Raw genomic sequence first — 16,465 nt, forward strand, 5'->3', positions numbered from 1 at the left:
AACTGGCTACTTTTCTTTGGGGTCTTTTTACCCTAACTGCCTAGCCAATTCCTACCTCCTATTCTTATCACACCATCCTCTGAAGGGGTTATCCAAATTGCCAATAGGGACTAGGGATGCCGACCGCTCTGGCTTCTTCCTTGCTGAATAGGATCGCAGTGTGAGACAATTGGAGTACCCCTTCAGTGGGTCTATCTAAAAGACTCCCAGATTGCATAACTCTTATCTCTAGGGGGAAAAGAACGTCCTTGAATCGTGAATAGGAGATGTGAAGGAGAAGTAAAGGCAAGAGCAATTAGCATTACAAGTTCTAGACAGGAAACTAGAAAAAAGTCAGAACAGGGCAATTTTCAGAAATTCCTATGAGAGTCCATTGGAATTTCTTGACAAGAGTTTCCAAAAGCATTCCTCTAGTGGGTTCCTCCTCATTTTTTCTTTTGTCTTGCAAGACTGGACTCTAGAGTGATGGATTCAGGATTTCTTTCAGGTATTTTGGTAGCTGTTGGAGTGGTTAGAATTAGTGTCGGTTCCCTCTCAAAGGCGTCTACATAGGGGGAGAAAACAAATTTATCCATCATTTTAGAACAATAGCTGGTTGTCTTCCCTTAGCTACAGGCGGGCCCTACAGTATTGGAGACCAAGATTTGAAGTCTTACATTTGAGCAGCACTTTCTGGTTAGGAACATAATCATCAATGAGAAATAATTGTCTAAATAACTTTTTATATAGACTTAAGCCTAAAGTCTGGGAAGTATAGTCCCTTGAACTCTTAAAGAAATATACTGATGACTTTACTCTTTGGTTATACTTTCCTTTCGGGTGTTTAAGACCATACAGTTGGCCCAAAGAAATCAATTTATTTTTACACTTTCATTTGAGGATCTGTTCCTCAGGGGTCACATGGTCTTGGGAGCTCTTCGCTCCTTTCTTTAACCAGTTCCATCTATGTGAAGATAAGCCAAAGGTCCTGCTCGACCATGTCTGGCTTCACTTGGAAGCATGAATGAGATGTTTCCTCTGAGTTGACTCTCCTCTTTGTAGACTGTACACTGGTTCAAGTTCCTCTCGTGGGGTCTCCATGTCCTTCCTGAACAAAAGGACAGATGACTCACCACAGTTATAGGACGTTTTGAGAGATGTTCCACAGTCCCCTGGAACTTAGTCGACCTTGGAGGGCAAGGGGCAAAAACTGTCCTTTAAGTCCCTCTGACCACATTAGTATAGGCCTCAAACTAGTTGAATAAACTATGACCATAGAAATTTTAAGATTATGTGTATATTATTTTTGTCTCATCCTTTGTATATCATAACAAACCTCCACAGACCTTTATCACTTGCTTAGGTTTTCTCATTTTTTCCATCTATTTTGGAAAATATGTCCATTCCCATATCCTTTCAACATCTTTTACATTCTCATTTTCTTTCTTTTTTTTTTTTTTTAAATAATTATGGCTGGGTGTGGTAGTGCACACCTTTAATCCCAGCACTTGGGAGGCAGAGGCAGGTGGATCTCTGTGAGTTCAAAGCCAGCCTGGTCTACATAGTTCCAAGACAGCTGGGGCTACAGGGAGACCCTGTCTCAAAAAGACCAAAAAAAAAAAGAGAGACATAATAGCATTAACAAATAAATTTTCCATCTGTTGTGAGACTTCTTTTCCTGGGGATGCTAAGTAATGCTTATTCCTAGTGTCAAGCCAATGTTTGATTAAAGTTTTACTGGGGAACCAATGAACTTATTGAGGTTGCTTATGGAGATAATGAGGGGTTGCTGAGGTGTATGTGTGACCTGAGGGTATGCACACTGGAAAGCCTTTACCCAGCATGGGTCATGCCTTCTCTTCCTAGCCTTCCCTAAATTGTATACTTTAGCCCTCCCCAAATCCAGGAGGCTATGTGTGATTAGGGCCAAACTACATACATTTGGCTGGGAAGAGTGGCTGGATAATCCGGTGAGGGTCCAGTGACCCTACTTGGCCCTCCTTTAATGAATGAACACAACCATCAGCAAGCCCGATTGTGATGATGTTTAGCGATCAGGCTCAGCTGAAATCGTGATGATGGTAGTTACTTTATGCAGAAGGGACTCCTGTATAGCATCATCTTATTAAAAAGACCATTACATGGAGGCAATATTGGGGGGCTCTCGGGCAGTCCCCTGTGTTCTCAGGCCTTCTGCCAGAGGGAGGCCAGATCTCGGCGCTCTCTGGCAGTCTGCCCTCTGTCATTTATTTTAATCCCACAAGTCCAGTTTGTGCTGCCCATATGTGCATGTGTGTGGGGCCAGCCACAGGGAAATGAGCTAACCCCAGTTGCTGTGAGATTGGACAGTGGGCATGTTATATGCAGAAGATAGTATTTCATAACACTCTTTCCCATCCTCCGGCTCTTACATTTTTTTCCATCCCCCTTTCCATGATTTCTCTGAGCCCTGGGGAGGGCAGTAGGTTGGTCTAGCTGTCCTATGTATGCCTAACTACTTGGGGTCACTTTTTCTCAGTTATTTGGACCAGTTATGCATCTCTGCATTAAGTCTACTGCATTTGCCTACTGCAGAAAGAAGCTTTTCTGACCAAGGGAGAGAGCAACACAAATCCATGGGTACAAACAAATTTTTAGAATGCAGTTTAACAATATGACCAAACAACAGTAGGTTCTTCTCTAGGGCCTATGTCTTCCCAGCCATGGGCTTTTGACCAGATTTGCAGTACTAAGTGCGAATTTCCTCTTGTGAGGCAAGCCTCAAATCCAGTCAGAAAGAGTTCGGTTACCCCTGTAACAATCAGTCTTGCCCCAGTGAGCACATTTTGCCTAGAAGTTCAGTATTACAGCATGCAGAGCTCAGCACTGGGGTAAAACCACTGTTGCTTTTTCTTCCTCAGCAACCTATATAGTACCTTCCAGCACTATGAAAGGTATCCAGCAGGGAGCCAGTTTCCTGTTGAGTTTGAGATTGATTTCTCTAGGTCCCGCAACTGCAATGTGTATGTCTTTAGTAGTAGGATTTTACCATGTAGTTATGGCGGATAGCCAAAAGCAGTGGCAGTAGCCTGTGTTGTTTTGTGTGACTCTGAGGCCTTCATGACCAGTAACTTATAGGGAGATAGCACAGCCTGGGTCTGAGATTTTATTTACCCATGCAAGGTATCTCTATTCCAACTCATTTTTTAAAATTAGCTTACAAACTAGGAGTTTTCATAAGCCTTCTTCAGATATCCTTAGTTTTGATTAGCCCTCTACCTGCCCTTCCCTTTCTCCCATCCTCTTGCTCCCATCCCCACTTAAACCTACAATTCCCAGGATTTGTCCCCTGTTCTTTCATATCATGTGTTCTTTTATCCCCTCTTACTGTATCTTTTCTATTGCTGTGATAAAACACCATGACCAAGGCAACTTATGAAAGGAAGAGTTTATTTGGCTTAACAGTTCCAGAGGGGTAAGAGTCCATCATGGCAGGGAGGCATGGCAGCAGAGGCAGCTGGGGCAGAAAGCTGAGTGCTCACATCTTTAAGGATTCATAGGAAGCAGAGAGTGTAACTCGAAGTGAGGCAAGACTGTGAATTCTCAGTGTCTTCCTCCAACGATGTGCTTCCTCCAGCAAGGCCATACCTCCTAAATTTGCACCAACAGTGCCACGAACTGGGGCCAACTTGGAGCCTTGGGGGAATATTTTTATTCAAACCATCACAGCTTACAAGATCATAGGTTTCCATATACCTTTCTCATATACTTTCCATTTTGGTTAACCCTTCCCCTGTTCCCTTGGTTCCCCATCCCCATTCTACTCCTTACTTGAACCTTTCTACCACTCAGTGTTGCCCCTCTATACTCTCACTTTGCCTGTATTCTACTCTCCCCTCTCCTTTAATTCACCTGCACCTCCAGTGGCCTGTTTTTAGTTTCTTGGCTCCCATATGTACTCGAAGTTAAACATATAAAATAAAAAGATTTGAAGTTAGGATTTTTATGTGAGAGAAAAATTGTGGCATTTTGTCTTTCTCAGCCTTGGTGACCTCAGTAATCTCATATAGTATAATCTCCAGTTCTACCCCTTTACCTGCAAATTTCATGATTTCATTTTCCTTTATTGCTGTGTAATATTCCATCATGTATATGTACCACATTTTCTTACCTATTTATCAGTTGATGGGTATCTAGGTTGATTTAGATTTCCTAGCTATTATGAATTGGATAGCAATGAACATGGATGGACAAGTATCTCTGTAGTAGGATACAGAGTCCTTTGGGTGTATGCCCAGGAGTAGTATGGCTGGGTCGTGTAGTTGTTTTACTGTTAGTTTTTTGAGAAACCTCCTGACTGATTTTCAAAGTGGCTGTGCTAGTTTATATTCCCACCAACAAAGCTCTCCTTTCCTTACATCCATGTTTTGTGTGTGTGTGTGTGTGTGTGTGTGTGTGTGTGTGTGTCTGTGTCTGTGTCTGTGTGTGTTTCAGCAGGATCTCCATAGCTTGTTTCCACTTCCTGAGTAGTGGGATTATAGGTAGGCAGTACCACATCTGGCTCTCCTTTTTCTATTCTAAAAAGAGATTACACAGAACTTTTGCTTCAAGACAGGATTGAATCAGGGATTGACTTTCTCCTTCCATTTAAGCTTTACGTTTTTTTGTTGTTACTTTTCCACTAGTTCCTTCCCCCTCCCAGCTTAATTTAGGTATAACTGATGAATAACAGTTACACATATTTATAGGCTATGGAAATGGATGCTCAGGCATAAGAGCCTGAGCTTTGAGTTTGATCTCCAGCACCCACATAAAAGGTGGGCATAGTGGCCATATGTGTGCAACTCCAGTGCTGTCAACAGTTGTGCATATTTAGTCTACCAGTGTGGGGTGCGTGCGTGCGTGCGTGCGTGCATGTATGTGTGTGTTGAAAGGATTACCAATATGGTAATCATATAGTTCTGTTGTATGTATGGTGAAAAGACTTAGGTTGTATTTACTCTCTCAGCCAGTTGCAAGTAAGCAATGTATTGTTATTAACTCTAGTCATCATTTTGTACAATAGCATTCTGGAATTTATTCATCTTAGATCTAAGCTTTAAAATGGCTCTCCAATTTTAAACAGGTAGAAAAATTGTATAAAATATATAAAACAACAATTTCACCTAGACAGCACAGACTGTGATGTCTGTAAAGAGAAGAGAAAGGCAAGTGATCCAGTGCTTGTTTGAGTTGATTGCCCAGAAGTTGTTTCCAGTCTTTACCACAGGGAGGAACCTGATCTACTCTGAGGAGTCGGGGTTAAAGAAGCAACCCAAGAGCAATGAAGTGTTTTTAGCGTCTCAGAAACTGAAAGCATAGTACAGGCATCAGAGATAGAGTTTTGTAACTGAAGGTATGACTGTAATAAGCACAAGTTTCATTTAGTGTAGAGTCCTGTGAAGTGAGGACTATTTGTACCAGAAATTGTCAGGTGCAAGTAATACAGTGCTTAGAGGAAAACTTAGGCCATTTGATCCTTATGTATTAGAAAAGGGAATGCTGATCAGTGATTAATCATCTTAAGAGACAAGGGAAAAGATAAACTGGAGGAAAAGGAACAAAATGCAGAAATGAACAAGATAAAAATCAGGCTGGTGAGATGACTCAGTGGTTAAGAGTGCTTGCTGTTCTTGTATAGGACCTTGGCTCTGTTCCCAGCACTCATGTCAGGTGGCTCAAAACTCAAATCATGGGTACCCCTCTCCACAATGTAACAAGACTTTTTAAACAAAAATTTTTTTTTAAAATTTTGTGTGTGTATGTTGCCTTCATGTGTATAAGTGTACCTGTGTCATGTAATTCCCATACAGACGACGGCATTGGATCCCCTGGAACTACAGTTACAGACAGATGTTCACAACCTTATGGGCCGTAAGGGTTTCCACTGTTATGGGCTAGTTTTCATTCTAATTTTTGTTTTAGGGAATGCTGTGCCACATGTGTAATTTAGTTTTAGATGTCATGAGATGAGTATATTTCGAGACAAGTATGTTTCTTGCAGTGACTTTGATCCTCTTACCTCAGCCTTCTGAGAACTAGAAGTGCACATATGAGCCACCACATCCCATTGTAATATTTTCTGTATAACTAAAGTGTTTTGCTTTCAAACTTATTTTTTAATAAATTGAGAACTCCAAGTTTTATTTAATTTTATTTTGTTAAGACACACCGTCACAGAGGGTTCAGTTTATCCTTGGCACTGAAGATGACGATGAGGAGCATATTCCCCATGACCTTTTCACAGAAATGGATGAGCTCTGTTACAAAGATGGCGAAGAATATGAATGGAAGGAAACTGCCAGGTAATACTGCTCAATCTGAATTTTTGAGTTGAATTTACTTGGGTTTCTTTTAGTAATGAGAATATTGAATTGAAATTATGAGAAACTGCTGGTGTGTCCTCTCCCTCTCCCTCTTTCTCCCTCCCCCCACCCCTTCCATTCAGGAAGATAAGGGTTTCATCATATAGGCCTGGGTAGCCAGGAGCTCAAAGCTGGCATCAAACTTACCTGCTTCTGCCTAGTGAGGAATGAGTTACAAGACTGAACTTTGCTGGTACTTTGAGATTTCCTTGTCAGTGACTAAATTCTCTAATTCTCATATGATACAAAAGGAACTATTGTTGACTTTCAGATGTTTTTAATTAAACAAATTTGAAAAGTCAAAATCTTAAAGGTTTTTAAGATTAGGAACTGGGGTGGTGACTCAGCAGTAAAAGTACTTGTTGCTCTTAAAGTCAATTTTATGTTTATGGCATTAAAATAAATGGAATAGTCATTATTTGTAAAATATTTTTCTGTATTATTCATTTAGGTGGCTGAAATTTGAAGAGGATGTTGAAGATGGTGGTGACCGATGGAGTAAACCCTATGTAGCAACTCTCTCTCTGCACAGTCTCTTTGAACTAAGGAGTTGCATCTTAAATGGAACTGTCATGCTGGATATGAGAGCAAGCACTCTAGATGAAATAGCAGGTTATAGTAAACTGATTTTATGTATAAGGTGTACTAAGATTAGATATAATTCAAAAGAAAATAAAGTGTTATTTTAAAACATTCATTTACAACTGTATGCTGAACTTCTAGTATTTCCAGGGACATTGTAGGTAAGTATAGAGACAAACAGGTTAAATTAGAAGTCTAACTACTTCTATAAGTATATATGTAGTCTGACTCTGGCCTCTGAAAATTCAGAGGAAAGTGTTTTGTTTTTTTAATTTAATTTAATTTTGTGTGTGTGTGTGTGTGTGTGTGTGTGTGTGTGTGTGTGAAAGTCCACTGAGAACATTAATTATACAACTTATTCTTAGAATTTGAGCACTTGGCATAAGAAGCCAGTAGTGTAAGAGAAAACATGGTACTCTGGAGGAGGCAGAACAGAAAGATCCAGAGAAGTACATAAAAGAAAGTCATCAACACTTTCTTATGTTAATCAGATCATGATGTTAAATTTTAGTACTTAAAGGGTTTGAATGGGCTCAAAGGGCCAAGTATTACATTTGTAATGAGTCCTGATTGCAGTAAATTACATGTTATCTGAAGAAAACTGCTGTAAAATAAAGTTCAAAGTGATTACAAAAAAAAAAATCATTCCACAGGAAGATATACATGTCTTAAGTAGTATTTTAAGATGTTGGGGAGGAAGGGAGTTAAATATAGAAGCCTGAGGATATAGCTCAGTGATAGAATGTGTGTCAAGCATGTATAAGACCCTGTCCAATTCCTAACCAAAAAAAAATCATCATCACTGCCCACCAAGAAAACAACAACAAAACAAGCGAACAAAGCAGCACTAACAAAAGCAATAACAAAGAAGACCAACCAGCCAGCCAAACTCTTCTCAGTGACATTGTTGAAAACCTCTGTATGTTATGTGTTGGAAATAGTGCACTGACCACAGTAATATATAGAATGGCACTAAGTCTCTTCATTTCCATGTCCCTTTTATTCCTTTACCTAGAATTGACTGTTGTATTTTGTCTGCTTCATTGGATTTGTACCTGTGACAGAAGAAGAGCTGCCACTGCTGTGGTCCTAGCATAGCACAGGCACTTGGGGAATAGGTGATGACTGGGTAGATGATGACAACTGTTCATCTGTTAGAATAGTTTCTGAAGGAAATAGGAGGTGAGCCAACAAAATAGTATTATAGTTTAGAAAGCCCATGCTGTTGGATATTTAGCTAAATAGAATTTACTACCATTCTTTTACTAGAGTTTACCACTTCTATAAAGAGGAAAGCCCTTAACTAAAATAAGGTAATCAGCAGCCTCTTTTATGAAATAGCATTTAGTAAAATGGAATAATTTATTTACGCTCTTAATTCTTTTTTTTTTTTTTGGATAGGTAATGTTCATGTTTATCTTTATGCATGTATAATAGTGTTTACTATTCTGTAGTAACAATAACTTAATTTTTTTCCCTTTAATAGATATGGTATTAGATACCATGATAGCTTCTGGCCAGTTAGATGACTCTATAAGAGAGAATGTCAGAGAAGCTCTCCTGAAGAGACATCATCATCAGAATGAGAAAAAATTCACCAGTCGGATTCCCCTGGTTCGATCTTTTGCAGATATAGGCAAGAAACATTCTGACCCTCACTTGCTTGAAAGGAATGGTGAGATGAGTTGTGGCATCTAATTTCTGCTAACGTTTCCCTAATGGTATTCCAGTATGTGATAACTAGTAATGTTGCAAGAAAGATATTTCCACACAGTTACGGTCTTCCTTGACTCTAAAAATGTCATTTCTAAAATGTTTTTCTTTTTCAGTTGTTTGTTTCTATTTCTTTGAGACAGTTTCATGTAGCCCAGGCTGAGACTCCCTGTGTAGCTAACCCTGGCCTTGATCTTGGATCTTTCTTCCTCATCCTTCCAAGTGCTAGGATTGTAGGACTACACCAACATGACTAGCATAGGGTAGAAATCACTTGGATGACAAAAAGGTATTCACTGTTAACTAAAATGGCACAAATTTCCTTGAAATAAAATTTAAATACAATTAGTATTCCTCACCTGAAATCATTTCTGCTTTTTTGTTTCGGTTTAAGGTTTTGTGCTCAAGTGATTATAAAGAGGCATAGAGTTTGATCTGTAATTTTAATATTTTTAATTCTAAATTTTGAGTTTGAACTTTATGCTATTAGATTTTTTCCTGATGAGTTTTTTTTTTTTCTTTTTTTGGTCTCCTGAATATGCTATATTTCTGATTTCACTATTCTTTGTACACTTTGTAGAAGGTCTTCATGACAGAGCGATCTTATACTAAAGGCAGTCCAGTTGCTGTCTCTCAGGTCACTGAGGAAACCCCTTCCCGTCAGAGGGTGGTGATGGTGGCGGGTTATAAGGGACCTGGGGAGACAGTGGCTTTTTATAGCCGTTTAACTGTTAGTTTCTTTGAGTTGCTGTACATGGAACATATTTGCCTCTTCTTCTGTTTAAAGCAGGACTACATCACTGGGGTTCTCATTTGGCTCTTAAAACAGAACTATAATGACTGCACTTGGAAAACTCAGGTACAGAAGGTCATTATTCCCTCTGACTGCTGTTTACCAGCAGTTTAGGGTTGCAATGAGGAAGAGTGGGGTATAGGACACAGTATCTTTCTGCTCCTTTTGGTCTCTGAAATAATATTACAGCTTTTAAGTGGTATCTGAGCCAATAGCCATAGGTAGGTTAGGGTCTAGTGTATCAGAAAGTAACAGTAGTTGCTGTTTGAAGTCAGTGTAAGATAATTTGATCATTTGATTATTAAGAAGTCTTTTAATCTGTTTAAAATTATGGCTTGGTATATTTAAGGGACCTTACAGATTAAATACTTTCATGGACCTAGGTTGAATTTAAAAGCCCAATTCCCCTTTTTTTGTTTATTCTATATTCTCCACTGTGGTGAAGTGCATTCATCCACCCCAAAATTAAACTTTACCAATATGCAGTTTTCTCTGTATTCTCCCATTGTAGCTTGATTCCTTTTCTTCGTAAGACAATGTCAGTATTCTTCTGAATGCAATTTTATCATGTTATTTTGTTGTTATAATACAGTTTTTTTTCTGCATGTAGCATTTTAAAACTATATGCTGATTGTTTTTGGATTAACAATCATTTGTTTATTTTAGTTACCATACAAAAGAGTGGGTTTTGTTACAATCTTTAAATAGTATTTCTGAATCTGTGGATCTTGTAGTTTTGATTACTCGGGCCACAAGAGATTGTTAGATATCTTTTACCAGGAGAAAGAATGTTAAATGTCCTTCCTCCCTCTCCCCCTCCTCCCCTTCTTCCCTGTTTCCTCCCCCTCTCTCCCTTCCCTCCCTATCTCATTGTTGGCCCAGCTGAACTGACTATGTAGACCAGGCTGGTCTCAGTCTTACTGAGATCACCTGCCTCTGCTTCCCAAGTGCTGAAATTAAAGGCATACATTACCACGTCCAGCCAAGTATGCCTATACTTTTGAAATATTCTAGGTTTATTGCTGTTAGTAAAGTACTTTATTTTTTGCCTAGTTAATTCAAAGATTGTATGTACTTGGTTAAATGAATCTACTGTGGTAGAAGTAAGAAATATACTTTGGGACATTGATTAATAAATATCATTAGAGTTTGGTGCTATGTGCCCTTTAAAATTGATGTTATAATTCTCTTCTTAAAAAATAATTCCTATTTTTTTTTCTGCATTTTTAACTTTAGTTGAGAGCACTGCCCAGCCCCTGTTACAAATGTTTAATGCCAATTTTAAGTTAGAAATTATTAGGTAATGTTAATGTGGAATTTTCTTGTGACATAAATATCTGTAGATGTTTGGAGCGATGTAGGAAAATGCATGAAATATGAGCTGTTGGTAAATTTTGATTTTTGAGTTCTGTTTTTTAGATTTTTTTGTATTCTTACCTGCCATTAAGAACTAACTTTATGTTGATTTTGCCCTTTTGAAAAGAATGCCACAGCATTAGTTATTCTAATTTCTAACAATATTCTCTCCCTCCTTTTGATATATATATATATAATATATATTATATAATATATATAATTTTTTTAATACACAATCAGTTCAGGGAACTAATTAAGTTAAAAATAATGTTCAGTAACATAACATTGAAGACTCTGACTTGCTAACCCTCACAGAATGGATTTGAATCTTATAATTTAAAAGTTTTTGTGTTTTCTGTTTATCTTTTATGATGAACAAACATTTTTCATTTGTTTTATCTCAGGGGAAGGCCTATCAGCCTCCCGCCATTCTTTGCGAACAGGTCTGTCTGCCTCAAACCTTTCCTTGCGTGGGGAATCGCCTTTGTCTCTTCTTCTCAGTCATCTTCTTCCTTCTTCAAGAGCTGGAACCCCTACAGGCTCAAGGTGTACAACCCCAGTACCCACCCCCCAGAACAGTCCTCCTTCCAGTCCTAGCTTCAGTCGGCTGGCCTCCAGAAGTTTCCAACAGAGTCGGCCTCAGGCCCCAGAACTACTCGTGTCACCTACCAGGGATGATATTCCCAGAGTAGTAATTCATCCGCCTGAGGAAGATCTAGACGCACTGAAAAGCCAAGAGCAGAAGAACGAGGAAAACACTGACTTCACTCCAGGCAACTGTCCAGAGTCCTCCACGTGTGGTGCTTTCTGCCTCTGGGTCACTTGCACTGTGAATGCTTGTCAGCACATAGCTTGAGCAGCATATTGCAGATAATGCTTACAATTTAATTTGACATCTGCATGTTTTTTCTTTATGGTGATTGCAGAAAAGAGTAAAATTATTAAAAATTTAGGTTATAAAAGGACTACAAGGAAGACTATTCCTGAGTCTGGCCCTTTGAAAGTTTTTTTTTAACTGAGATTTTAGAGGTTAAGATATTTGGGTAGTTCAGGAAACATTTTTTTTAAATTTGACATGACTCTTAATATACTGGTAAGATGAAGGAACACATATACCTAAAGGTAGTGAGGTGATATGCCTTTTATCTGTTTGATGCTTTTCTGAAGAATGTAGTATATTAAAATTTTCCTAATAAAAATATGATGCCATAATAATTTTTCTCATTCTGTCTCTGAGAAGATTGAAATTCTTTGACCATTGCCTAGGGTTGTTATTTCAAGAGGAGTGTTGTGTTTAGAATAGTCTTTAGTCGTCATTTATTTAATACTGTGTCTGTTAGTCCAAATTTTCTGTGATGTTTTTCAGAACCAGAAGCCCTATAGACTCATGATGAGGGTATAATTTTTGTATATGAATTAGAAAACTTATTTGGGGGGCTGGAGAGATGACTCAGAGGTTAAGAGCAAGTATTGTTCCTACAGAGGACCAGAGTTTGCTTCCTAGCACCACTGTCAGGTGGCTATAACATTCACCTGTAACTTCAGTTCTCGGGGATCCAGCACCCTCTTCTGGCCTCTGGGCTACTCATGTACACACACACACACACACACACACACACACACACACACGTAATTAAAAATAAAATCTTTTTTTAAGAAAAGAAAACTTGTGGGGCTAGAAAGATGACTCAGCAGTTAAGAGCACTGACTGCTCTTGCAGAGGACCCAGGTTCAATTCCCAGCACCTACATGGTGGCTAACAGCCATCCATTACCCCAGTTCCAGGGGAATCCAGCACTCTCATCTGACATCCTGGGCATTGCATGACATGGGTGCACTTAGACATATGCAGTATAATAATTTTTTTTTTTTTTTAGAGAAAGCTTGTTTCTAAGGCAGTGAAGGCTTTTGCCAATTGAGGTATAAATCTTTTTTTAAACTCATTAATTTTATGAGATTTATCAGCTCTCCTGAATAGAAGAAATTAAAATGAATGATTTTCTAATGACAAGTTAAAGCTCATGATTGCTAAGGAAATTCATGGAAGCAGCTGGCATCATCTCCTTTGTGACTGTCTTATTCAGAATACGTAGATTGTCTTGCAGGACTCCCTGGGGACAGACCTTACCTCGAGGAGATTGATTCTTACCTAGAGGCAGGAAGTGGCTTCAGTGTCCTTTGAAGAGAGGCCACTGTAGAGCCGTGTATCAGGGAGATACCTGTAAAGGCATCCTCACAGAGGAAGCAGTGCTGCTTGTTATTTGGAGAATAGTTATTTGTAATAGTTATTTCTAGTATTTGTAACTTTTTTCAAAGTTGGTGTTTCTTGAGAAGGCTCAGTATTGTGAACATTAAGCTAGATAATTCTTTGTTGCCTGGAATATAGGGAGGAGCCAGTTCTGTGCTTTCTTTGGTAGATATGGAATAGTATCTTTGAAGTCTACCCCTTGCGGGACACATCTTTCCAGGTTCAGAGCCACTCTCCATTTTAACTTTCTATCTTTTGGTGACAGAAAACTGTATTTTTGATTTGCCTTCCTCTAGTGTGCCACCATGCACACTAACCTGCAACTTGTGATGTTGGGATTATAGGTACATATCACCATGCCTTCAGAGTATGTTTTAAAGTTTGTTTGTTTTTTGAGACAGGGTCTCACTGTGCAGCTTTGGCTGACCTGGAACTCACTATGTAGACCAGCTGGCCTGGAGCTCATAGAGATCCTCCTATCTCTGACACCCAGGTACTAGGATTAAAGGTGTGGGCCATTATGCCTGGCTTAAGTCCCCTTATTGATTTTATTTGTATACATATTTGGATTTATCTTTTGCTTTTTAAAATATATATTTAAAAAACTATACGTATGTGTCTCTGTGGGTATGTGCACATCAGTGCAGGTTCCCACAGAGGCCAGGGGCATCAGTTGCTCTTGAAGCTGAAGTTACAGGCAGTTGTTAGCTGTCCAAGATGAGTGTTGGGAAGTAAACACAGATCCTCTGCAAGAGCACTATATGCTCTTAACCACTGGGCCATCTCTCCAGCCCTATTTTTTGTTTTTAAAAACATGCATATATATACACATATATATTTCTGGCAAGTTAACTGTGATGTAGAGGAACACTTCCATTTTCTGCTGACTGACTTGATTCTGAGCACTATGAATTGATTGTAGTAGCTGGGAGACTTAACTAATTAAGGAAACAGATTTAACCTAGCTGAGGTTTTGAAAGATTACTCTGAAAGGATAATGGTAGAATACTTCTTCTCTTTTTGAGGCAGGGTCTCAAGTAGCTGAGGCTGGCTTGAGCTTCTGATCTTCCTGTCTCTATCTTCCAAATGTTAGAACTACAGGTGAGTGCCACCATGCCTGGCTGATGGAACACTCTTAACATGTACCTGCCGTTTGGGAAAAGGGACAGGTTAAAGAAGACCAGCTTAGCCACGAACTTTCTTGTCCCTTCTGCCCTTGTCATCCTGGAGCTTTATATTGCTTCTTCCCATTCCCACCATACTTTGCTTTCTCCCCACAAGCTTCCCTATTGCAGTCTTGTCTCTCAAATCTGGTGGCTAGGTTATTTTGGAAACTGCATGATGTGTTTGTTTGATAATCCAGAGACTGAGTACATTTTAACAGTCAGTAATAACTAGTACTCATTTGTAGTTGCCACCAGAGTTTTACTAGTACTCTTTTATTTTCTTGTGTGAAGGTAGCTTGAAGCCACTGAAAAATACTAATTCCCCCAGCTCTCTTGGGGAAGGAAAGGGACACAGCTTTGGAAGTTTAGGGACAAAGGTCGAAGGTGAGGAATCTTAATAACTTTTCCATGTTAAGCCATCATTATAAAAAGTTAGTAGTTTAAGGAAATAGTTATTTTAGAACTGTTTAACTTTTTCAGAGATTCACGTACGTGGTAAATCAAGTACAATGCTTTTGTATGAGACTTTACAGTCACAGTGATAGAGAAGTGAGTATCACAGAGGACTGTTATCATATTCATTAGATATACTTTAAGAATAAAACCTTTTTTGATGTATCAAGTACATTGGATATGCTTGAAATTCTGGAGCCCAATGACCAATACTGACTTCAGAGATTTATAAGATTAAACCACAAAACAAGTGTTAACTGAATTTCTATGTAATGGTAGACTGTATTATATTACAGTCACATTTCCTCTCAAGGTGTTCAGTGTTTTCAACATTAATTAGTTTATATTCCTGGTCTAGAAATTCTTTAATATTTTGAGAAAAATGAGATACATTTAATGGTAGAAATCTGTGTAATGCCATTTGATTTTTAAATTTTTGAAATTTGAGCTCTGACTCATAGTGGTAAACATAGATTAAACTAACTGATGTTTCTAGGCTATTTTATTGTCATGAAATGTTGCTGTTGAGTGTCACCTGAAGTGAATATACTAACATTTGAGCATATCTCAAATGTAATCCAAACAGTAATCAAGATAGCTGTGGGTAGGTATAGATGGAAATAACCATGTTATTTACATACTAATTTTATAGGCTAGCATAAATCAAAGAGGTTGAGTGAATTTCTTATCACATGACTACAAGTGACAGTATATTTTAGCACAAATCTCTTTGCTTATGTTCTTTTAATCTTTGCACTTAGAAAACTTATTTGTGGTATTTTAGTTACATTTCTTAGGAAGAGTGACAGAAATTAGATATAAGTACTACTGAAGATAAAGTTCTTAAGGAAACATAATTAAGGGTAATTAAATGTAGCTTTTAAATGTTCTGCTTTACACATAGAATTTATTAGAGAATGCATATTTGTATTGATGTAAGAATCTTAAGTGTAGTGATGTCTTAGTCTCTAGTTTCCATCAATTCATATGTGGGTTAGAAATATTGAAAATGTGTTCCCTAGGATTTGTCATGGTAAGATTCCAATCTTAATTCAGATTTATTGTGGTCCTATGTTGACTCTTTCAAAAGGCTACCATAATTTCTAGTATGATGCTTTAAATATTAAAATATACAGCTTCATCCTGCTCACAGTGTTATTCTAATTTCTGTTGCTGGTTTGAAACTAACCTGGCACTTCTTTAACCTTGCACATTTGCTTTTATATAAACCATCACTTTCAGGATATGATCATTTCAGGCTAAAAAGTGAATGTTCTCCTTACTAATTTGGAATTGTGTGTTTTTTACAGGAATTTTGGCTTCTCCACAGTCTGCTCCTGGAAATCTGGACAACAGTAAAAGTGGAGAAATGAAAGGTAACGGAAGTGGAGGAAGCAGAGAAAATAGTACTGTTGATTTTAGCAAGGTAATTCTGTCACTAAGTGCGAATTTTCATAATCGTTCTTACTGAGAAAATTACTAGTGATTTATGGCTCTATTGCCATTGCTTACAGTAATTGTTCAGTAGACTGGTGCTTATACACCTGTATGGAATGCCCGTGATGTGTTGTCAAAATTTGTGGGAAAGGTTCCAAGTATTTAAATAATTGCATGCTTATAGTTTCAGTATTTCTGAAGAAAGTATACATAACAAAATGGCATTTCTGTCTATACCCACATGTAGGTTTTATGAAACTTGAATTACTCTTGAGCTGCCTTCTTAGGCTATAACCCATCCCAGAATTATTGTCTGATTTGTGTTAGGAGTTTCTGGAATGCCACTGGGAAGTAT

General features: G+C 38.3%; 1 protein-coding gene across 4 annotated transcripts in view; it reads left to right on the forward strand.

Annotated features, from left to right (window-relative positions):
* Positions 1-16,465, forward strand: part of Slc4a7 (solute carrier family 4 member 7) — a 106,788-nt gene that overhangs the window by 30,450 nt on the left and 59,873 nt on the right. For 2 of the 4 annotated variants that reach the window (XM_029563516.1, XM_029563518.1), the window contains exons 4-8: positions 6,164-6,302; positions 6,814-6,974; positions 8,431-8,619; positions 11,211-11,579; positions 15,984-16,099. In XM_029563516.1, the coding sequence (XP_029419376.1) occupies positions 6,164-6,302; positions 6,814-6,974; positions 8,431-8,619; positions 11,211-11,579; positions 15,984-16,099 (974 nt within the window). The remainder of the gene's footprint in view (positions 1-6,163; positions 6,303-6,813; positions 6,975-8,430; positions 8,620-11,210; positions 11,580-15,983; positions 16,100-16,465) is intronic. The other 2 variants (XM_029563519.1, XM_029563520.1) reach the window with 2 other exon arrangements.

This window comes from Nannospalax galili, unplaced genomic scaffold (genome assembly GCF_000622305.1).
Source record: "Nannospalax galili isolate Female #2095 unplaced genomic scaffold, S.galili_v1.0 scaffold215, whole genome shotgun sequence".
NCBI lineage: Eukaryota > Metazoa > Chordata > Mammalia > Rodentia > Spalacidae > Nannospalax > Nannospalax galili.